The 24,463-nt window shown below is 33.4% G+C and overlaps 1 protein-coding gene and 1 long non-coding RNA gene across 5 annotated transcripts in view; one reads left to right on the forward strand and one right to left on the reverse strand.

Moving 5' to 3' along the window:
• LOC127711450 (uncharacterized) overlaps positions 1 to 24,463 on the forward strand; it is a 344,411-nt gene that overhangs the window by 47,887 nt on the left and 272,061 nt on the right. The gene's annotated exons all lie outside the window — the stretch shown is intronic.
• On the reverse strand, positions 1,940 to 23,670 carry LOC127711067 (trichohyalin-like). 4 transcript variants are annotated; one of them, XM_052217034.1, is made up of 5 exons: positions 23,523 to 23,669; positions 16,258 to 16,648; positions 7,507 to 10,782; positions 3,524 to 4,087; positions 1,940 to 2,326 (listed from the first exon to the last, which is right to left on the reverse strand). In XM_052217034.1, exons 2-4 carry the CDS (start codon positions 16,513 to 16,515, stop codon positions 3,560 to 3,562), a joined length of 4,062 nt encoding a protein of 1,353 aa, XP_052072994.1. In that variant the 5' UTR covers positions 16,516 to 16,648; positions 23,523 to 23,669; the 3' UTR covers positions 1,940 to 2,326; positions 3,524 to 3,559. The 4 variants fall into 4 exon arrangements, with proteins under 4 accessions (XP_052072994.1, XP_052072998.1, XP_052073007.1 ...); XM_052217038.1 differs by lacking the exon at positions 23,523 to 23,669 and adding an exon at positions 19,110 to 19,170; XM_052217047.1 differs by lacking the exon at positions 23,523 to 23,669 and adding an exon at positions 19,138 to 19,169.

Here is a 24,463-nt window from a genome sequence, read left to right on the forward strand (position 1 = left end):
GTTCCACCCTTTTTGTTTAATTGTAACTTGATCATAAAAGTTGTCAACCATACTGTTAATATATCAATTCACTTAAGTAAAAAGGCAAAACTTAAAGCCAGTGATTGAAAAAAGTAATGACTATTATTTTTGAAAATATACTCTAAATTAAGATGTAGCCAAATTTCTTTCCAGTTCTCTTGTGCATATGTACATAGACATGAGAACAATTGGGAACTATATGTCAATGTGTATAGATTTAGTAGCTAATCTGTCCACTTTCTGTTTGGAGGCCAGTGCCTTAGAAAAGAATTGAAACAAGTTCCAATCTTTCCAAAAATGAATTAACCTTCTTCACTTAATGTATACAGAATCAAACTATCATACTTCTACATAATACTGAGAAAGGATATGTATTAAAACAACTCAAGCAAATTTCAAAAACAATATTAAGTAAGCTGATTACATAAATTTGATTTTGGAAATTATGTCAATATCATAGATCAGCTGTACTCATTAGAAGCAACATGGTTCCAAAACCATTTCATTTTCCAGACAAGTGCAACAAAATACGTTTTTACTTCAGTCTGATGATCGACTGAAAAGAACACCATATTAAGATTAGCCTCTTTCACAAACTATAAAACAACAAGAGCTGTCAGAATGACAGTAAACCAGATTTTTTAACATTTATTTGTGTCCTGGCATTTTTCAATATCACAAGGACCATAACTCCTGAATGGTAAAAGTGACTATCATCAATATTAATCTTGACCTCCATTTTGTCATCAGTAACAACATATTAAAATTTGAAGAGCTTTGGTTAAACGGTTCATGAGCTAAAGCAGGGACACGACTGGAAACACCATTGTTCAATCTTTCAAGAACCATAACTCCTGAACAGTGAAAGTGAAAATCGTCAATATAGAACTTGACCTCCATTTTGTCATCAGTAACAACATATTTAAATTTGGAAGGCTTTGGTTGAAAGGTTCATGAGTAACTGTACGGACACTGTTTGGCAGCCGCCCGCCATACATCCCAAAATCAATAACAGATTTTTCTTTTGAAATCCGGGTTAAAAACATTTGGGATGGAGATGATCTTTTTGACCTCATGTTTTCCCTTACCATCCTCAATCTGACTAAGTTGGTTAAATGGTTCTTTTTAAAATGACCTAATCACAAACTTAAATTAAGTTTTTAACAATGTCCCTAAACAAAAATTTGTAAGGGTTCCGCGAAACCCAGTGTCTCGCCTACTTTTTCTGTTAATTGCAGGCTCTACAAAAATGAGGAAGTAAATCAATAAAAATATTCCACTTGATACTATCTTTTGATTGTAAGAAGCTTCTGTCCAAGTTTGGTAAAAATCAAGGATAGTTTATGAATCTAATAAATGTTTAAAAATTAATGTAATGTTAACTGGAAGAAAACAAAATTTCCTTCTAGATACTAGCATTTGATCATAAACAAGCTTCTGTCCAAGTTTGGTACAAATCCAAAATAGTATAAAAAAGTTATTAAAATTTTAAAAACTTTAACCACAGAGTGAATGTAATATTTCCCGGCAGAAAAACTAAGTCCATTTATAAGTAAAATACGGAAAAATGGAATTTTATTTTTACAAAATTTACTTCTGGATACTATCTTGTGATCATAAACAAGCTTCTGTCCAAGTTTGGTAGAAATCCAGGATAGTTTGAGAAAGTTATTAAAATTTCAAAAACTTTAACCACAGAGTGAATATTTGTGGACACCGCCGCCGCCGACGGAATGTAGGATCGCTATGTCTGGCTTTTTCGACTAAAGTCGAAGGCTCGACAAAAACTCCTGCTTCATTGAGGTGGAACATTAATGTGCCCATCCATTTAAAAAAAATACTAATTATTATACGTTATTCATGATCCATGGCAAAAAAGTTCATGTATGACAATAATAACTGTCCTATACACATAAAATACAAAAATATAAATAGATTTTAATAGTTCATGTCATCTTATAATCCACAAAATTTATAATGTCTTATTTTCAATTATCCCAAATGTAACTTGATGTTAAAAAACAATATTGTAATTAAGGGTGGAGGCCAATATAATTCTGTTACAAATAAAAATAAAATTATGGGTAGTGGCATGGGGTCTTACCCAAAATGTTGCCCAATGGCATTTCAAAATAGAGCAGCATTACTGATTTATCACATAACATATGTGTATACATGTATTAAAATACTATAACAATCTCAACAAACACAAAAAATATTACATTGCTGAGTACACAAGGAGTTCTATTCCACCTTTAGCTGCCTTGCCTGTTTTGTCCAAATGCATGGCCTAGGAAATGGACACCTACAAAACAGAAATAATTTACTTACTGTAAGCTACATATTTCAATATATCTAATTCAAGCCATACCATTATAAAACTTGAAATTTCATAAATATGATGGTGTATTGACACTTTGAGAATTAATAAAATAGTAATAGCCTCTGGTTTTTGTTAGTCTTGAATGTTTTCTTAATTTTGGTTAATTTATATGTTTCGGAGTTTAGTGTGGCGCCCATTTTCGCTGAACTAGTACACATTTTTGTTGAGGGGCCAGCTAAAGCCCTCCTCCAGGTGTGGGATTTTCTCGCTGTCTTGAAGACCCATTGGTGACCTTGGGCTGTTTTCTGCTCTTTGGTCGGGTTGTTGTCTCTTTGACACATTCCTCATTTCCATTCTCAATTTTATTAAACCCTTAACATCATTATAAACTGTCAGAAATGCTAGCCGGTATTCCTGCCTTACCTGCACATTTGGGGAGAAAGATATGCATTTTGGCAACAGACAAGTATATATATGGTCTTTAATGGATAGTTGTCTTATTGGCAATTATACCACAACTCCTTATTATTTACTATTATTATTATTTATTCTAGACCAAACAAATACTGTTATCAGCTTGATCAGTTTTCTAATTTATAAAACATGTATAAGATAAGGCAACAGTAGTTAACCTGAATATTATAATCTTGTAAATCTATTAGGAAGAACCAAATTAAGGCAACTAACAATAAACTGTTGACAAAAAATTTATATATAGAAATAGTGTTACTTGTAGACGAGTTTTAAGGCTCCAATAAAATCAAATTCATTTTGGAAAGTTGCAAAAGCCTAACAAACACTTTGAAAATCAGATTTTACCCATAAACAAATGGAGTCAGCCCAGAGACCCATTATAGGGTACATAACAGAATAAAACCTAGAAATGACAGAACTAACTAACATAAAACAAGCCAATTTCAACTATAACTGCTATTATTATTTTTTGCTTATAGAATCTGACAAATAGACCAAATCAAAAAATTATTTAAGGATAGTAATGTCTATGTCACGAGACAAAAATCATTGATACCTATATATTATTTACTTAAGATAACCAAGGATTTGTATAGTAATACTATACAAATCCTTGAGATAACTGTACCTATTTTTGAATGAAGTTTGTACCAATGTACAGAAAAGTTATGACCTAGTCATTAATAAGGGGACATAACTTATTACCTCTGTTAAATCTGGAGCATGTGTTGCTGTTACATCCTAATCTTCTGTGACTAATGAACCATTACACAACACATCTATTGAATATTCCCTCGATTGATCAAAACCATCAATACCTGTTCCATCCTCCTTCTCACATGTCATATCCAAGGTTGGGGTCACCTTTTTAGGTCGACCAGGACCTCTTTTGATTACTCCATGTTGAATTATGTTTGATTTACTGGGAGAGTGTTTGCTTTGTTCAAAGTCAACCTCACTAGTCAGATCTTTACTATTAGTTACTTTTATAGGTCTCCCTCGACCACGTTTTAAAACTTCTTCAGATGCAGAACTGTCATCTTGAGGAAAGTTACTTATAAAACTGGTAATTTTCTTTGGTCTGCCAGTATGCTTCCTCTCAGATTTTTTAGGTCTTCCTCTAACCCTTTTTTCTGAATGGTATAAATCATTTTTATCTAATGCTTTTTTAGCACATAATACATCAGTTTTTTTTGGTCTGCTAGGGCTTCTCTTTTCATGATCTTCACTCTTCTCATTTTCATTATTCCGTGGAATTCTTTCTCCTGACTAAATAAAAGTGCCTTTGTTAAGTACAGTTACATTCACAATTTTTTTACAAAAAGAATGCTCACTCTAAAATGCCTCACCTGCTTTACTATTCATGATTTATTTTATGTTAATAGTCCAAAGATAAGTTTTAAAACAAGTACCTCATCATATCAACATTATCAATGATCCATGATAAACTGTTAACACAGAGATATGTCTCGCCTATTTGTTACTTTGATAATGCAAATGTTGAAATTAAAATAGCAATACTTTAACATGTAAGTTATGCAAATATTCAAAGTCAATGAACCATGACTGAAGGTACAGGGCTAAACAATCTCCATGGAAATGAGATGTGCCAATGTTAATACAACTGCAAACCAAATACCATTGTCTTTTCGTAAGTTGTTCCCTTTAAACAAACCTAAACACAAACATTAACTTGTAAACCATATAAAAGTTTCAAAGTCAATGAACCATAATTAGGGGGTGGGGTTATATAATCTCAATGGAAATGAAACTTGCAAATGCCAATACATTTGCATACCAAATATCATTGACTTTACATTAGTGGTTCATCATAAACTGACCTAATCACAAACTTATACATGAAAACTAAGCAAAAGTTTCAAAGTCAATAGACCATGAATGAGGGGGCGGGGCCAAATAATTACCATGGAAATGAAATATGCCAATGCTTATACAACTGCATACCAAATTTCATTGACCTATCACTAGTGGTTCCCCATAAACTGACCTAATCACAAACTAATACATGTAAACTAAGCAAAGTTTCAAAGTCAATAGACCTTGACTGAGGGGGCGGGGCCAAATAATCTCCATGGTAATGAGATGTGCCAGTGCTAATACAACTGCATGCCAAATATCATTGACCTACCACTAGTGGTTCACCATGAACTAGACCTAATCACAAAGTAATACATTGTTGACGCCGCTGCCGGAAACAGCATACCTATGTCTTGCTTTTTGACTCCGTCAAGGCGAGACAAAATGAGGCCAAGGTCAGTTCAACCAAGTCAAACAGACATGTACACCTTACAATCATTCCATACACCAAATATAGTTGACCTATTGCTTATAGTATACAAGAAACAGACCAAACCATGAAAACTTAATATTGACCAATGAATTATGAAATTGAGGTCAAAGTTAGACGAACCCTGCCAGACAGACATGTACACCTTACAATCATTCCATACATCAAATATAGTTGATCTTATTGCTTAAAGTATATGAGAAATAGACTTAACCAAGAAAACTTAATATTGACCAATGAACCATGAAAATGAGGTAAAAAAAAATGAGGTCAAGGTCAGATGAACCATTCCAGGCAGTCATGTACACCTTACAATGATTTCATACATAACATATTGTTGACCTATTGCTTATAGTATCTTAGAAAAAGACCTCACTTCTAAAACTCAACATTGACCAATGAACCATGAAAATTAGGTCAACAACAGATGATACCTCCAAGACAGTCAGGTACACCTTACAATCATCCCATACACCAAATATAGTTTACCTATAGCGATTGCTTATAGTACAAGAAAAACAGACCAAAACACAAAAGCTTAACATTGACCAATTAACTGTGAAAATGAGATCAAGGTAAGATGAAACCTGCCAAACTGACATGTGCACCTTACAATCATTCCATACACCAAATACTGTTGACTTACTGCGTATAGTATCTGAGAAACAGACCTAATCATGTAACTTTAACCTTGATCACTAATCCATGAAATGAGGTCAAGGTCAGGTGAATCCTGTCTACAAAAGTGAGAAATTCACATAAACTTTTTTTCAAGCAGTTATAGTTATCCATAATAAGTGAGAAATTTTCATAACAAAAAATTTAAACTTTTTTTAAGCAGTCGCTGAACAAAAATCATTTATGAAGTTTGATCAACCAATAATAACAAAATATAGCTAACAATGTTAAAACAAAAAAGAGGCACACCTGTGTCTGTATCGCTCACCTGGTGAAAACATTGCCAGTTTGCTATTTAGGACTTTTAAACTGAGTTTTACTGTGCGTATTGCTGTGTGTTTGTTTTATCTACATTGGCTAGAGGTATAGGGGGAGGGTTGAGATCTCACAAAACATGTTTAACACAGCCGCATTTTTGCACCTGTTCCAAGTCAGGAGCCTCTGGCCTTTGTTAGTCTTGTATGTTTTTTAATTTTAGTTCATTTATATGTTTTGGAGTTTAGTATGACGTCCATTTTCACTGAACTAGTACACATTTTTGTTTAGGGGCCAGCAGAAGCCTGCCTCCGGGTGAGGGATTTTCTCGCTGTGTTGAAGACCCTGGTAATAATTGGTGGCCTTCAGATGTTTTTTGCACTTTGGTTGGGTTGTTGTCTCTTTGACACATTCCCCATTTCCATTCTCAATTTTACATGTCATTTTGATAGTAAAATGCAAATGTTGAAATTAAAATAGCAATACTTTGAAATGTAAAATATGCAAAATTATTAAAGTCAATGAACCATGACTGAATGAAAAAACAACAGAATACCAAATATCATTGGCTTATCATAAGTGGTTCCCCTTAAATTGACCAAATCACAAACTTTAACATTTAAACTATTTAATTGTTTTTCATTTAATAGACAAATATCCATGACTGTGAGGGAAGGGCCAAATTATCTTCATGAAAATGAGATGTGCCAATGCTTACACAACTGCATACCAATTATCATTGATTTAACATTAATCCAACTTAATCACAAACTTTAACAAACTGTTGGTATAGCACACACCCCTAGATCTCAACTGCTTCATATGCACATTTCACAATTTAGAGATCTTTCTTTCATTATATGTAACCAAATTTCTAATAAAATTGAGAATGGAAATGGGGAATGTGTCAAAGAGACAACAACCTGACCATAGAGCAGACAACAGCCGATGTATGATTGACTTTTTTGTAATACAATATAAATTATTGAGTAAGCATCATGAAACAGGTCAAGATTTTATATACCATTGGAAGGGTAACTAATCATTACAAAATTATCTACCAAGCACAACCCTAATTTGGAATATATTTCAAAAAGTTATGATCATTATGAACATGTGTACACTAAGTTTCAAGTGGATTTGACTTGAACTTCATGGAAACTTAATGAGAAAGTCCCTTATACTAAAATTCTAACCCAAAACAGAATAACAGATGATGGACTATAGAAAACAATAAGGTAAAAACCAATTCAAACAGGATAAATCTTAGAAAAAATTAAAGATGGACTTTTTATGATCAAAGAAGATTAAAATTAAATTAATATATGCTCCACTATAATTTATTATGAATCTAAATCTCAGGGTTTTTGTGTGTACAAAGAAATATATAAAGTTTCATTTGTAAATTTGGATGGTTAAAATTTTTTTTATATCAAAACAAACTTACAATACTCAATCTAAATTTCATACTTTCAGATGCAGATGGTTGACCTCTCTTTCTCATCACAGAGGAATTAGTACTGTTTGGAGGTCTCCCAGGACCTTTCCATACTGAATGTACTTCTTCCACCCCATCAGTAGATTTTGGAGGTCGCCCACAGCTTCTCTTTATTGGATGAACATCTTCCTCATCATATTTTTTTTTAGGTCTTCCTTTGCCTTTTTTAACTGGCTGTACTTCATCCTCCTCATCAATGATAATTGAGTCATCCTCCTCATCACTTATATTTTTAGGTCTCCCTCTGCTTTTTTTTACTAGCCCTACTTCTTCCTTCAACATATATTCATTTTCACTGTCAGATTGTTCTTCTATACTAACATCAAAATACTCTGTGTAATCAACCGCTTGCTTTGGAGATCTCCCAAGACTTTTCCTTACTAACTGTGCTTTGTCATCTCCATAAGTCCATTTCAGAGGACTCCTACAGCTTCTCTTTATTGGCTGCACTTCCTCCTCCTCACTCCTTATTTTCTTAGGTCTCTCACAGCCTTCTCTTACTGGCTGTTCTTTCTCTTCTGACATATATTCATTTTCACTGTCAGATTGTTCATCTATATCTTCGGCATCCTCTGTGTAATTAACAGCTTGCTTTGGAGATCTCCCAAGACTTCTCCTTGCTGACTGTACCCTTTTCTCCCCGTCAGTAGATTTCAGAGGTCTCCCAGGGCTTCTCTTTAATAACTGTACTTCATCCTCCTCATAACTATTTTTTTTAGGTCTCCCTCTGCCTTTTTTTACTGGCTGTTCTTCTTCCTCCTCCAACATAAATTCATTTTCACTGTCAGATTGTTCTTTTATATCTTCAATATCCTCTGTGTAATCAACTGCTTGCTTTTGAGATCTGCCAAGACTTCTCCTTACTGACTGCACTTTTGGCTCACAGTAAGTAGATTTCAGAGGTCTCCCGCGGCTTCTTTTTATTGGCTGTACTTCCTCCTCCTCATCTCTTATTTTTTTAGGTCTCCTTCTGCCTTTTTTTACTGGCAGTTTTGCCTCCTCCAACATAAACTCATTTTCACTGTCAGATTGTTCTACTACATGAATATCTTCAACTTCCTCTTTGTTATTAACAGCTTGCTTAGGAGATCTCCCAGGACTTTTCCTTACTGACTGCAATTTTTCCTCCTCTGACATATATTCATTTTCACTGTCAGATTGTTCTTCTATACTAAAATCAAAATACTCTGTGTAACTAACATCTTGTTTCTCATATGGATTTTTCCGAGGTCTTCCAGGACTTCTTTTCATCGCATGTACCTGATATTCCTCATAAGTAATTTTTGGAGGTCTCCCAGGACCTTTCCTAACTGAATGTACTTCTTCCTCCCCATAAGTAGATTTCAGAGGTCTCCCAGGGCTTCTCTTTAATAACTGTACTTCATCCTCCTCATAACTAATTTTTTTAGGTCTCCCTCTACCTTTTTTAACTGGTTGTTCTTCCTCCTCCTCATCCCTTATTTTTTTAGGTCTCCCTCTGCCTTTTTTAACTGGCTGTACTTCCTCTTCCTCATCCCTTATTTTTTTAGGCCCTCTACCTTTTTTTAGTGGCTGATCTTCTTCCTCTTCCAACATGTATTCATATTCACTGTCAGATTGTTCTTCTATACTAGCATTAATATTCTCTGTGTAATTAATAGCATGCTTTTGAGATCTCCCAATTCTTCTCCTTGCTGACTGTATATTGTCCTCCCGATAAGAAGATTTTGGCGGTCTCCCTTGGCTTCTCTTTATTGGCTGTTCTTCTTCCTCCTCCAACAAATATTCACTTTCGCTGTCAGATTGTTCATCTATATTTTCAATATCCTCTATGTAATTAACATCTTGCTTTGAAGATCTCCAAGGACTTCTCCTTGCTGACTGTACTTTCTCCTCATGATAAGAAGACTTTGACAGTCTCCCTTGGCTTCTCCTTATTGGATGTTCTTCATCCTCCTCATACCTTATTTTTTTAGGTCTCCCTCTGCCTTTTTTTACTGGCTGTTCTTTTTCCTCTTCCAACATATATTCATTTTCACTATCAGATTGTTCTTTTTCCTCATCCAACATATATTCATTTTCACTGTCAGATTGGTCTTCTATACTAACATCAAAATACTCTGTGTAATTAACAACTTGCTTTGAAGATCTCCTAGGACTTTTCCGTGCTGACTGAGCTTTGTCTTTTCCATAATTAAATTTCAGAGGACTTCCATGGCTTCTCTTTGGCTGAACTTTATCCTTCTTCTCCCTTATTTTTTTAGGTCTCCCTCTGCTTTTTCTTATTGGCTGTTCTTCTTCCTCCTCTGACATATATTCATTTTCACTGTCAGATTGTTCTTCTATACTAAAATCAACATCCTCTGTGTAACTAACATCTTGTTTTTCATATGGACTTTTCGGAGGTCTCCCACAACCTCTTTTCACCACATGTACCTGATATTCCTCAATAGCATTTTTCAGTGGTCTCCCAGGACCTTTTCTAACTGAATGTACTTTTTCCTCCCCATAAGTAAATATCAGAGGTCTCCCAGGGCTTCTCTTTAATAACTGTACTTCACCCTCCTCATCCCTTATTTTTCTAGGTCTACCTCTGCCTTTTTTTACTGGCTGTTCTTCTTCCTCCTCCAACATAAATTCATTTTCACTGTCAGATTGTTCTACTTCATGAATATCTTCAACTTCCTCTATGTTATTAAAAGCTTGCTTAGGAGATCTCCCAGGACTTTTCCTTACAGACTGCAATTTTTCCTCCTCCAACATATATTCATTTTCACTGTTAGATTGTTCTTCTATACTAAAATCAACATCCTCTCTGTAACTAACATTTTTCTTCTTATATGGATTTTTCCGAGGTCTTCCAGGACTTCTTTTGACCGCATGTACCTGATATTCCTCATTAGCATTTTTCGGAGGTCTCCCAGGACCTTTCCTAACTGAATGTACTTCTTCCTCCCCATAAGTAGATTTCAGAGGTCTCCCAGGGCTTCTCTTTAATAACTGTAATTCATCCTCCTCATAACTATTTTTTTTAGGTCTCCCTCTGCCTTTTTTAACTGGCAATTCTTCTTCATCCAACATATATTCAATTTCACTGTCAGATTGTTCTTCTACAATATTTTCCACAGTTTCTGTGTAACTAACATCTCCCTTGCCAAGACTTGTTTTATTCCCATCATACTTCTTCCCAGAACCTTTAGGTCTACCACCTGGTTTCGTAGCAGTAGGTGATTCCTTTTTTTGCAACTGTAATAGAGATTTTTATATTTTAGTCAATTATCAACTCAATTCAAATGAGGTCACAAAATATGCCTCTCCAGCATCTGTTACAGACAATAAAACGCTGAAATTTTTATGGAAACATTCAAGGACTGTGTGTTCAAATTGTGCAATCATTTAACTGAATATGCCAGGAAACAAATTTTAACATGTGCACTGTGTATACATAATAGAAATTTAAAGTGAATGACAAGGGGGTATCAATAAATGGTAATAAGATAAGCAAATTCTAATGTATCTGTATACAAAATTATCCTCACCTTATCATTATTGATTCTTGTAAATAAAGGCAACAGTAGTATATTGCTGTTCGAAATTCATAAATCGACTGAGAAAAAAACAAATCCGGGTTACAAACTAAAACTGAGGGAAACACATCAAATATTAGAGGAGAACTACGACACAACAGAAACACAACATTAAAATGTAACACATACAGAAACGAACTATAATATAACAATGGCCATTTTCCTGACTTGGTACAGGACATTTTAAGAAAAAAATGGTGGGTTGAACCTGATTTTGTGGCTAGCCAAACCTCCCGCTTTTATGGCAATATCAAATATAACATTAAAATGACAACATTACATGACAGGACTACAATACAAATAAATAGAACACATAGGACAGAGAAACATACGAATAATAGCTAACAAAAGGTACCAGGTTTAAAATTTAATACGCAAGACGCGCGTTTCGTCCACACAAGACTAACCAGTGACGCTCAGATCAGAATGTTCGAAAGCCAAAACAAGTACAAAGTTGAAGAGCATTGAGGACCAAAAGTTCAAAAAAGTTGTGCAAAAAATGATCATTGTGCATGTTTACTTTTGGTGTATTTTTTTGTGTCATTTTCTACAATTTTGTACTTTTTGCAAACTTTCATCATGTAAGCCATGCAAAAATTTAAAAGTCAGTGTTTTATCATGGAGCCATGAGGTAAAATAATCTCCATGGAAATGATATGTGTTAATGCTGGTAGCTATAGCTTACTAAATATTTCAATCATATCAAAAGAGGTTTCTATGAAAATAACCTAGCAGGGATGGGCACGATTACTGACAAATGTAATCGATTAATAATCGATTACACGAAGGATTTTTGTGCAATCGATTACTCTGATTTTTGTAATTGTAATCCATTGCAATCGATTACTTTATCAAAAGAAATTACATTGCTTTCCGATTACTGTCGATTACATGCTATAAAGTAATGAAGTAAGTTTAAACACAATTATGTTGCTCAACTTATTTAGAGTGGATATTTAGAGTGGAACTTTACAAAAACAGAGGAACTAAACTATTTAGAAATTCTTGAGTGAGTGATGATATTAAAACATGAGAACATTCTTGAAATGACTTCTACCATTGCATCAATCGCTTCTTTATATTGTAGGTTATTTTCCTATAGTTTGCAAATTTTTGCTGTCATACTGACTTAAGTTTGATATTTACTCGTTATCAACAGGTATATTTGAATATTATTCATTACAATGTGAGAGGTTTCCTCTGAAAAAAATTACATAAAAAAGAAGAAGAATCGAGTTCAGCTAATTTTAAAAGATGGAAATTTATAATTTATAATTACATGAATGAAGTAATCCTTTTGTTTGGATAATCCCCCTAATTACAGGTTATAAAACTGCCAATGGAGAACAATTCATAACTTATGGCAATATAATGAATTAAATATCTCACTTAATTAGACATAATTGAAATCAAATCAAAGTCTGAGTCTCATTGATTAGAAGTCTTTGATCATCTGATTAGTAAAAACAAGAAGGTTGTTGAGAATTCTTTGTTCTCTATTCAAAATCATAAACAATATACATTTTAGTGTCAAAATGGGATAATTGTATCTATTTACCGAGCAAAAATTTCAATGCATTGGTTCATTGTCAAAACGATTTTGTATTCTTTCCTAATTTTGATGCTATATACCATTATGACGAATCAATAGTTTATCTATTCTAAGCTAAAAATTCTAACTGTAATTGAAAATTAAGCTTTAAGGAATTTTATTACAAATAAGCTTACAACTTCAATGTAGTACAGAACTTAACTTAGGACAACATGTATTTTCCTATTTTGAATCAATTTTCTTATTTTCAACATTTTTGTGTTTAACATAAAAGGTCTTAAATTATTGACAAGCATTGAAAGTCATTTATTTCAAAAGCTGGAAATATAGTAAAATTTGTTAGATCTGGTTAATCATAATGCAGCTTGAGACAACAGATCTAAATAAGGTATTTGATAAACTCTCAAGTAATATTAATACATTCTATTTTATCAGTACTATAAATTGATGAATACATGCATTTGTCTAGTTTCATTTAAACTAGGTTTTATTTCATCAAACTATTTAACTAAAGTAATCGAAATGTAATCGAAAAGTAATCAATCGATTAAATTACAATTACATGTAATCGAAAATGTTGTTGATTACAGATTACTGTCGATTGCTTGAAAAAATGTAATCAATAACAATCGATTACGATTACAGATTACAATTACCCCATCCCTGTAACCTAGTCAAAAACTACAACAATTGCTGATGTCACAATTGACAACTGAAAGCAACAAGATCTGTTTATGACGTCTTTACCAATTCCATTGAATGTGTTCATGTTCAGATTGATATTTCAGTCTTGGATGCATGTTTTTCTTTTTGTTAGTTGTTAACAGCTTTGAACTAGCTTTCAGTAACTGAGAGTACTTTCAGATTAGTACAAAACTTTGTGTCTTAAGTCATTTTGTTAGTTGTTTTTTGTTTGCTTTAACTTGCACCAATCTGATGAGTCAAGTCTTATCAACTGATTTTTATAGTTTCTTATGTTGTGCTGTAACACCAATGTCCAAAGTTATGGGAGGGTTGGGCGCCCATTAACATGTTTAACTCCTCCACAATTTGTTTATGTCTGTCTTCAGTCAGGAGCCTGTAATTCAGTGGTTGTCTTTTGTTGCTTTCTCATATTTGTTTTTCGTTTATTGTTTTGTACATAAATCAGGCTGTTAGTTTTCTCGATTGAATTGCTTTAGATTTGTCATCTTCTGTGCCTTTTATAGCTTTCTATGCAGTATGGGTTTTGCTCATTGTTGAGAGCAGTATGGTTACCTATAGTTGACAACTTTTACGTCATTTGGTCTCGGTGGAAAGTTATCTCATTGGAAATAATCCTACCACATCTATTTATTTTTAAAATCAATTCCCCTTTCATCATGTCAGAACATAGGACAAAAGGGAGATTATCTGCCACTTTTGGCTTACAGAAAGTCCCTACAAGAGTCATTAGATAGCTCACTTTACACTGATTTCAAAAATACAAGGTTTCGATATACCTTTGCCTGAAATAAGGGAGGTAATTTTCTACTTCCCTTTAAGACACTGATTCTAAAAATATGCCATAGGCATAGCATACTTTATGTTGTTTCAAAAATATGCAGTTTCTATGTTTCTAAAATAAGGCAGATAAGTAGGTACTTCAGGTTTCCAAATTTTTGCTTCCGGTTTCATAAGAAAAAGACCCTTGGACTGTATCATGTACCAATAAGCAGTTACAGCAAAGGTCAAAATCTAGAACTTCAAATTCATCTTTGACCTTGACCTCAATTTCATGGTCATCCAGCTAGGACCTCAAATCAAAAGACACTAGGTCCCTACTATATATGGTAAATATTACCATAGAGATTATCTGAAATACAACAGAGGAAATAAATGTGGATAGTGTCCACATGTGGACACAGATGATGCCCCCGCTTGCATATCATATAGTTATAAAGGGACATAACTGAAGAACGGTAAAAGTGACGCTACCCAAATTTGAACTTGATCTTAGTTTTGTGGTAATGAATATTGTGTATAGGTTTCATAATGTTTGGTTGGGGCAAACTTAAGTTACAGAATGGTAACTAAAAATTTTGCAATCTTTCAATATATAAAGGGGCATAACTCAATAATGGTTAAAGTGACACTACCCAATTCAACTTGATCTGTGTTTTATCAGTGGAAGTCAAAATTTAACATTGCATTGTATAAAGCATTGATTGTAGTTGGTTCAATTATAATCATTGACAAAGGAAGATAACTCCAATTTTAAAAATTACTTGATATTTAGAAGAAAATAAAAATTTTGCAATTTTTCCATTTATAAAGGGGCCTAACTCTAGAACGGTTAAAGTGACGCCACCAAAATTCAAACTTGATCTGTGTTTTGTGGTAATAAGCATTGTGTAAAAGTTTCATAACATTTGGTTGAGGCAAACTTAAGTTAGAGAACGGAAACTAAAAATTTTGCAATTTTTCCATTTATAAAGGGGCATAACTCTAGAACAGTTAAAGTGACACGACCAAAATTCAAACTTGATCTGTGTTTTGTGGTAATAAGCATTGTGTATAAGATTCATATCATTTGGTTGAGGCAAACTTAAGTTAAAGAACGGAAACTAAAAATTTTGCAATTTTTCCATTTATAAAGGAGCATAACTCTAGATCGGTTAAAGTGACGCCACCAAAATTCAAATTTAATCTATGTTTTGTGGTAATAGGCATTGTGTATAAGTTTCATAACATTTGGTTGAGGCAAACTCAAGTTAGAGAACGGAAACCAATTTTGGGACGTACAGACGGACGGACATACGTACAGACAGACAAGGGTAAAACTTAATGCCCCCACCACTACGGCGGGGGCATAAAAACTCTAATAAATGTCAACATACCCTGTCAACCAAATTCAGTGTTTAAGACATGTGGCAACTAACAATTTAATAAAACATTTTGTTGATACCTTATACGGTTTCTGAAGAAAAGGTATTATTAGCAAAAATCAAAATTTAGAACATGACTATCTTGAGGGTTATTAACTTGTTAGACTTGTGAAAAGAAAATAACATCTTGCTAGTTGAGATGCTTTATGATTCTATGATTTGTAGATATGTAACAATAGCATTATGTTACATTACAATAGTGTGTGTGAGAAAGTCTGGGAAATAGTTACATAACATTAAATTCTAAAGTCTCTTGGCTCATATTCACGACAATGACCTTCACATCATTTTCTTTTTGGTAAACAAAGCACTCAAATCAAAAGACCCTTGGTCTCTATCAATTTTGTCGAAACCTTTTACGTTGCAAAAGAGTAGTGCGCACAAGAAAAACAGTGTTCTGGGAGATAACTCTTACATGGAAAAGTGTTTGGTTAAGCAGTGTCATTTTTAAAAGCATATCAACTGTTCAACATCATTTACCAAATATCTAAGTGAGATATGAGATATTAGGTTCTTGCACAGAGTGATATACTCATTGGGGTAACCATTCTAACCAATCTCTCTCTTTCGTCCCTTCATCTTTCTTCCTTTCTGTTAATCATATTTTAGCCTTAGGTGTGTGCACGCAAGTATGTTATTGTGTTTATAGTAGCTAACAGCTAATAAGACTGAATACCTTTAAAGATTTGAGGGGTCTTCCTCTTCCTTTTTTTTCTTTCTTTGGGCTTCCAGGTCCTAAGTACCTTTTCTTAAGGGATAACAGCTGTTCATCTTTGAGTTTATGTTTAGCTCCTGGAGGCCTGCCAGGACATTTTGACGATAGACCCTCATTGTCATTATTGAATATAACATTATATTCACTTCCATCAACATCAGAGTATTCCATTTCTGTTGCTGTATCATTGGTTTTCAAGATATCTTCTTCCATATTCATTGATAGCAGACAATTTCCAATACTTCAAACAAAAACTCCTAGATCCTCAGACGTGAATTTACTGTTTGACTCTGTTGTAAGACGTGAATTTACAGTTTGACTCTGTTGTAAGACGTGAATTTACTGTTTTGTTCTGTTAAAATAAAGTTACTGTTTGAATCTTTTGAAATATCATAGTATGTTTAAGGTTGCACTTTGTAAATACAGCTGATTCACAAACCATGCCTCCATGCTCAAGAAATAATTCATGGAAGCCATAGATTTGTTGGAAATTTACACATGGCCTGGGCCATGTGCAAAATTTACAATAAATCTATGGCTTCCATGAATTATTTCGATTCTAATAGGACAAATACAGTTATTAAAAAACTGGAGCGAGGGTGGGTTTCCGTGTGTGTGGCTGTTCTATTTCACTCCCGGTTAGATAAAGCTAAAACATTCTAATGAATCTGTAGCTTGCATGAATTATTTCGTAAATAACCACTAGAAAAAATGTGCTTAATTCTTTTAATTCTCAAACCCAACGTTTGCCATTTTTAATTTACATTTTTTTCTCGTAAGCTACCGTCAAATCCACAATTAACATTTCGTAACTAAGGAGCTGCCATGTTGACTTGCTGAAATCAGTAAATATGCGAATAATGCAATAGAATAGAAAATAAAACAACACCTACCTCAAAAATCAAATTTAATGAAATATTATTCGAATTTCGATGGTTTACGTAATGGAAAAAGCCTTCAGCTTTAGCGTTTTCATTTGTATGACGTTATGTTTTGAAAATACTTAAATGCGTCATAAGAATTAATGGACTTTCGCGGATTTTTATTTTATTTTGATTTTGTACATTTCTCCGAGCTCTGGTGCATTAATTCTTTTTGTTATGCATCAGAGTAAGAATAAAAGTTCTGTAGTCTTTTTTCAATTGCAATTTTTAAAACAATAAAATCGGCATTGCGATTGCAAATAGGTTACGAAACATGTGGATTTACGTGGGAGGTAAATTGTAACATCCATTTGTAAGTATATATCTGAGTTTGCGCTAAGTATAGATATATCGAGAATTTTATCACGGTGTTGTTTACAAAGCGAAAGAAGCACTTCATATTAGAATTAGTATTCATATATATTTTGTTTTACTTACCTACTGGTTCCCAGAAATGATTTCCATGTTTCATCTCATAGAGAGACAACTTGGGAATTTTACCAGTATAAATACAATATTTACAGAAGCGACCTTATAGGGGTAAATTCAGTAAATAAATGTTATAAAGGACCACCCTTTATGGGGTGGGATTGGGAGCTTTCTTCAGTATAACATTGAAGACCAGTGCTCCACAGATTGTTAGATGAAGTTTTCAATAAATGTTTTGTGTTTAGATGGATCAAAACTATATGTAAAAACAAGATAGTCCTTGTTTATTTTTAACCTGGCGCACATGCAACGTATATAGATCTGTGTTATAAAATTGAGAATGTGTCAAAAAGACAACAACCGGACCAAAGGGCCGAAGGCCACCAATGGGTCTTCAACACAGTGAGAAAATCCCGCACCTGGAAGCAGCTGAAGCTGACCCCTAAACAAAATGTGCACTACTTCAGTAAAAATGGACTTCACACGAAACTCCAAAACATACATGTATAAATGAACTAAAATTAAAAAACATACAAGACTAACAATGGCCAGAGGCTCCTGACTTGGGACAGGTGCAAAAGTGCAGCGAGGTTAAACATGTTTTGTGAGATCCAAACCCTCCCCCTATACCTCTAACCAATGTAGAATAAATATAAACACACAGCAATATGCACAGTAAAACTCAGTTTAAAAGAAGTCCAAGTCCTATGTCTAAATAGGTAACAAAAGAAACTCAAAAGCAAAATGATACATAAATTAACAAAGGACTACTAACAGTTACTGACATGCCAGCTCCAGACCTCAATTTAACTGATTAAAGATTATGTCTTCATCATATGAAAATGAAGCACAATTGCTCCCGTTAAGGGTTTAGTATCATACCATCATAATATATATATTAGAAGAAGAGGGTGGTAAAGGGTTATTTTCGTGCAACGTGATCGCTGTTCTTTATTTCACGTTCAACGTGTTTTTACTTTTTTATTTAACGTTCAGTCGTGCAAGACAGGTGCCTCGTTCAACGTGTTCTGTTTATTTAATTTTACGTGCATCGTGATTTTCAAATGCTTATTTTGCGTGCTCTGTATTTTTCAAATAAAATTCAAATACTTGGCAGGGATCGTCAAGAAATACTTTTCTAAAAGCCGTAAACCATTTACATCATAAATGTGTATACTAAATCAGGAATAACAAGTAAAACAGAGAGTTTATATATACAAGAAGACAATGCATTTAAAAAATTAATTACAGGATTGAAAAGTGATGGGTAATCGTAAAAGTTTAGCGCGCTAAATTATAGTGTTTGTAAACAAAGCCATGTCACGTGGACGGCCCAAAAATGCATTGATGATAGCAAACGATTGGTCTACTTTAAGGAAAAATATATATAAAAGCTTCTAATTTCTAAAGGTAAATTGGTATAAATCTAATGAAGAAATGGATTTGCATTGAAGTCATTACCTAAATGGGAGATTTCTAATTAATTTACCCCCTCAATGTTCGACTCGCATGTCTGGGGAACAGTTGAACGGCAAACGCCTGAATCTGACAGATAGAGGTCAATTTGTCGACAAAAAAAGTACCCGTATGTAAAATGTTTACGCCCACAAACAGCGCCACCTATATTTTTTCTACGGCGTCTTTGAGAACGATGTTCCGTTCTGTAGTAAATTAAAACATTAAATTAACTAAAACATAGAAAAGTAAGTGTATAAAACTAATTAAAAGATATATTTGCACATGACTGGTTATGCATGATACGCTGGCAATGTGCGCAATGTCCTTTAATCCAAGATTCAAAATTAGTTTGTTTCCTATGTCAAAATGGCGGATTCCAATGTTTACATTTTTCCATCGATTTGAGAGCTGACACAAATTCGTATCCAATCATTAATTTGCATATTATGTACTGTGTAGGGTAGCTTATCCAATGGGATTTACTGTTATAAAGTGGCTATACGTTACCAGCCATCGTTACAACAGTGCCATGTGTTTTGTGTGTATAGCTCAGGAATGATGTGTATTCAATATTTACGGTAAATAATCAATGTTATGTTCATTATATTTCCATGCATACACAAGTCATAACAGCAAATGCATTTTTTATAGAACTTACTAGGTAAACAGACATGTTTAACTGTCTGCTTTAGCAAACATTCGTGTAAATAAACCCGATGGGTCGTTTTGAATATTCAAGCACAGCAGACAAACACGTGGTAGATTATTGATGTTTGTTTACCTAAATTGCACGCTGTTATCGTGTTATTATTGTTTAACAGCAGATAAAATTAATTTTACAATTGCATTTAACTACTTTCAAGAGTTATATAATACACCTTGCCTAAGAAATAGGTCTAGCTAGGTCCATGGACCTCCTTTACTAGGTCCTTAAAAAAAGAGGCTGTAATAATGTACATGATGTAAATTACCATATTTACATTCCAGCATTTTTTTGCATTTGATATATTTCATATACATGTACATGTATGTACATAGAGAACAATAGAGTAAATGAACATACATGGGTTTAATTCCCACCCTAGGTATTAATTTTAATACTCATTAGAGGTTGGAGCAAATAGGGCAGATTGCAATCGATCATAATGTAGTGTCTAAAAATGCTGATTGATGTGGCCAAGTCCTCAACAACCTTTTTTCTAAGTATACAGCAGCTCCTTTAAGGATTAGTAAGGGAACACTTTACATATAGTCCAGTGGCTAAGTCCTGTCTTTTTTGTCTCTATTATTTCCTTATTTATATTATTATATTTCTTATATTCTCTTGTACATGTAGTAAGCTAAAAAGCTATCATTACTCTTTTTCCTCATCTGCCTGATAACAATGAAATGTATTCATTGTTGATGTCTGTAAAGTGACTTATAATTTAACTGCTAACAGACATTTGGACTCTGGTGGATAGTTTCTATACTGTTATCTCATTGGCAATCATACCACATCTCTTTATTTTAGTACAGGTTAAGTATTCAAAGTAAGTGACTAACAAACATTAAATCATTTGAAAGAAAAATTCTGCAATGATTTCAGTTTACATATATCAACAATAAGATTTGGTTGTGTAAATTGTGTCATTATGTTTATAATGACCACTGTAATTGTGAACTGCCATGACTGTCTTGTACAAAATATATTTGAATAAGTTCCCTAATGAATAGTATATAGATGTTTAAAAAAACAAATGTATGTACTAGTTCCACATCTATCAATTCAAAAATAATTGATGTTTTTTTTAATTAATTGAATAATAACAACTTATTGCAATACTCATGATGATCATGATATTAAAATACAAACTAGCATTCTTATATGTGATACATATATAACTTAATGCAGCTTATTCTGAAATTGTAAGGTATGTCATAAAAAAGAGATTTTTTGTAAAAGTTACAAAAATTGTCTGTATTTCAACCACATTTAGGCCTAAGAACCTTAAATTTTTAAGTGTAGAGGTTGACAAGTCATGACTGTAAATTCAGATATTATCATGAGGTTTTTATTAAAGTAAATAATGCGATTAAATTGATTATCTCAATAAAAAGAACTCTCATTCTGATTTGATACTATGAGATTTTTTCTGATATCAGAAAAATAAATATCTCATTGTTGTCCATTCTTCAAAAAATTTCTGAACATACTGTACATGTATTTAAGTCAGCTTTGTTTTTGTCTGAGACTACTATAACATGGGAAGTGACCAATCTCTATGTTAATTGTTATAGTAGTCTCAGGTTTTTGTTTTGTAGTTCAATTGACTATGCATTTTAGAGCAGTTAAATATGAATTTGGATTAAATTTGAAGTTGATTCAGTATATTTTATGACATAATAACACTCTTTTATTTAAACGAAGCATTTTCAGACTTTATTTACAGACCAGCTTAGCTAATCATTCATTATTCAATCAATAATTTAATTAAAAGACTCAACAGTTGTTTGTAGGACTTATGAATTCAAATATAAGGGGAAAAAATCAAAACTTGAAGTAATACATGCAATAGGAATTATGAGAACTGCATGATATCAGATTGCAATACAGCTTTTTGTTCAGTTTTCTTTGTGTTGATTATAATGTTTTAAATCCCTTTCCGGCTTTTTGGATGTTCAGATTTTTTCTCTTGATTAAGAGCGAGCAACGGAACTTGTACATCTTATATAGTTTCTTATCTCGGGGGTGGATCAAGCAAATTTTCAAAGAGGAGGGGGCATGTATTGTCTACATTTTCTTTTTTTCCATATTGTATTTTAATGTAATATTAATGCAAAGTTAAATTCTATTGTAACACAAGTTCTGCTGACAAATGGCTGATAAACCCCTCTTGTATGTAATTATTTGGCATGAAATGAAATATGTTTTTTTCTGTATATGGAATTTAGGAATAATCCACCCTCTCTTTATAAAAGACCTGGATCTGCTTAAAAGTTCTTGCTTTTCTCAGAATTTTCCATTGTTACATCAGGAATAAAGGCTACCAATAATCATGCTTGACAATCATTGAGGTCACACATAAAGAACACATCTCTTTGCAGATCATAGTAGAAAAACAAAGATACAATGTAGTTGGTAACATAAATGTATTTAAAAATATCAAGAGAAACATTCCCATACAGAATCTCTGTCAATAAGTTATTTTTCCACTCTTAACAGTGAAATCTTAAATATGTAAATTGATCGGCAAGCCTCACATCTTGAAAAATAAAATGTCTGTAGGAAAGAACTATTGTTTCACAATTGATGCTGTGTTAGAATTTATAATATCACTCTTTTTTCTCCATATGATCAGCATAAAAAGTGACAAGTTCTTCAGTCTAAATAACTTTGTTAAATCTCATTTCTGATGGAACATTTTCAGTGCACCAGATTAACAACTTTCTATGTTAGATACTTATTTAAATATAAAAATTCAAGTCTAATTTTAGAGTGAAATTTTAATATATTTAAACAAACTGTTCTAAACAACCAACATGTACAAACGCTGAGTTTATTTTCATATCCTTTCTAAGAATATTGATACAAAGAAAGTAAAACAAAGACTTGTATCATTCCATCTACCAAAAGGGTGTTTGAGAATATACAAATAAGTCCAAGTTTCAGAGAAAAGTCAGTTATCTATAATTTTCTTCTTTGGAAGTTTTCAAAAACCTGTTTTAGGGTACTTGAAAAAATGCCATATTCAAACATTACATGACTATTTTAATGTTACAAGAGTAGAGGAACATAAAATATTGAATGGTTATTCAAGAAAGTGTCGAAATATAACTACAATCATTAATTTTACTCGAATTTACTGTTGTGAACTTGCAGTTTCCTACGACGCGTGTACGGAGTTATCTCCCGTTGATCTCCGCTTCGCCACGAATAAGCTGACACAATTGCGTATCCGGGGAATTTATGATCTATAATTAAAATATAAGATGCAGAAAATGGTTTTACTTCATATTTTATACCCCTCCATACGTTACCAAACCCATTTAAGAAATGATTTGGGATTTTCCGTAGACCTACGCAAATTTTCCAAAAAAAATTTCAACTTCCATCGTTGTTTTAGAATACTTTATAACACCTTTCATAAATAAGTATACATAATAATGAAACTTATTCACTCAAGATTTGGACCCTACAAGTTTTATTTATGTACGAGTTACAATTAGACGATACGAGGTAAAAAACCAAGAGGTGTACACGTTCACAAGAAAACGGTAAACTCTGACCTTTTATCACGTGACCAATGTCTTGAACTTAGACGCCATTAAAGCGTTTGCCGTTCAACTGGAAGCTGTATCTGCATCTGTAATAAATCTTCACCTCCAATATAGGAGATCGAGGAAATCCTCATTTTATAGCTATAAATACGTTACCATCTGTATCTGTATCTGTATCTGTATCTTCATATATTCTGCCAATATAGGCACACCTTCAGTACGAAGTAATAAATCCAATATAAATCCAATCACCAATAGAATTATAATACAGTCTGTACACAATAAGAATGTCAATATATTCCTTCACCAATATCACATATCAAGACTTATTTAAAATAAATTCTGAGTGTACCCCAACTGCGTCATTAGGTCAGATGGAATATCCCCGACTAAAAATAAACGTACTATCACTGGTCCGAACATATACCCCTGTGTACCCATATTCTCCCATTCAATTTCCATCTTTGACTCCTGCAGTAGCTCCTTCTAACCCTGTACCTGACTCTCGAGCTCAGTCTTCTAGCTCTTCTCATGGTAATCAGGGTTCTGAGTCTGCACCATCCTTAGATGGTTTTCAGAAGTTACTTTTGGACTTTGTTGAGTCTTTCAAGGCTGAGTTTAGTACTCTATCCAATCGTATATGTCTCTACTGGAGAATAGAGTTTCTTCTCATCAATCTTCTCCAGCTAAGTCTGTAGAATATGATGAGAGGGAGGTTGACGAGCTTTCTGTTTCCCTAGGAGTCCAGAAAGGGCTTTCCTCACTGGTGAGGATGTTGATACTAGTAGTTCTTCTTCTCACAAGCTATCGCAGACGGCCCCTGAGCCTACTTCTAAGTCAGCTCACCAACCTTCCACCAAGGAGACTGAGGATCCGACTTCATCCTTGAAGGATCTTAGGGATAAGGTGTATACCCTGATGAGGGATGAAGAATATTTCCCTTTTGCCCCTCCTTCCAAGCCGAAGAGACCTTCTTCAACTTTTGAAGCTTCCTGTGGTATTTCTCAGGATACTGTGACTTCTCACAATTCTTTTCCTGAATCTGGCCATATGGCATTTGCCTTACAAATTATCAATGAAGGTATTGCTAATTCGGC

The sequence above is a fragment of the Mytilus californianus genome, unplaced genomic scaffold, assembly GCF_021869535.1.
Source record: "Mytilus californianus isolate M0D057914Y unplaced genomic scaffold, xbMytCali1.0.p SCAF_1, whole genome shotgun sequence".
Lineage (NCBI taxonomy): Eukaryota > Metazoa > Mollusca > Bivalvia > Mytilida > Mytilidae > Mytilus > Mytilus californianus.

Bases quoted from the DNA above. Each gene is read 5' to 3' on its own strand.
- LOC127711067 (XM_052217034.1), bottom strand. From the start codon at position 16,515: ATGAATATGGAAGAAGATATCTTGAAAACCAATGATACAGCAACAGAA. The intron at 10,783-16,257 runs GTATTCAGTCTT...TCTCTATTACAG, and splicing joins GACCCCTCAAATCTTTAAAG to TTGCAAAAAAAGGAATCACC. The intron at 4,088-7,506 runs GTAAGTTTGTTT...ACTTTTATTTAG, and splicing joins TGAAATTTAGATTGAGTATT to TCAGGAGAAAGAATTCCACG.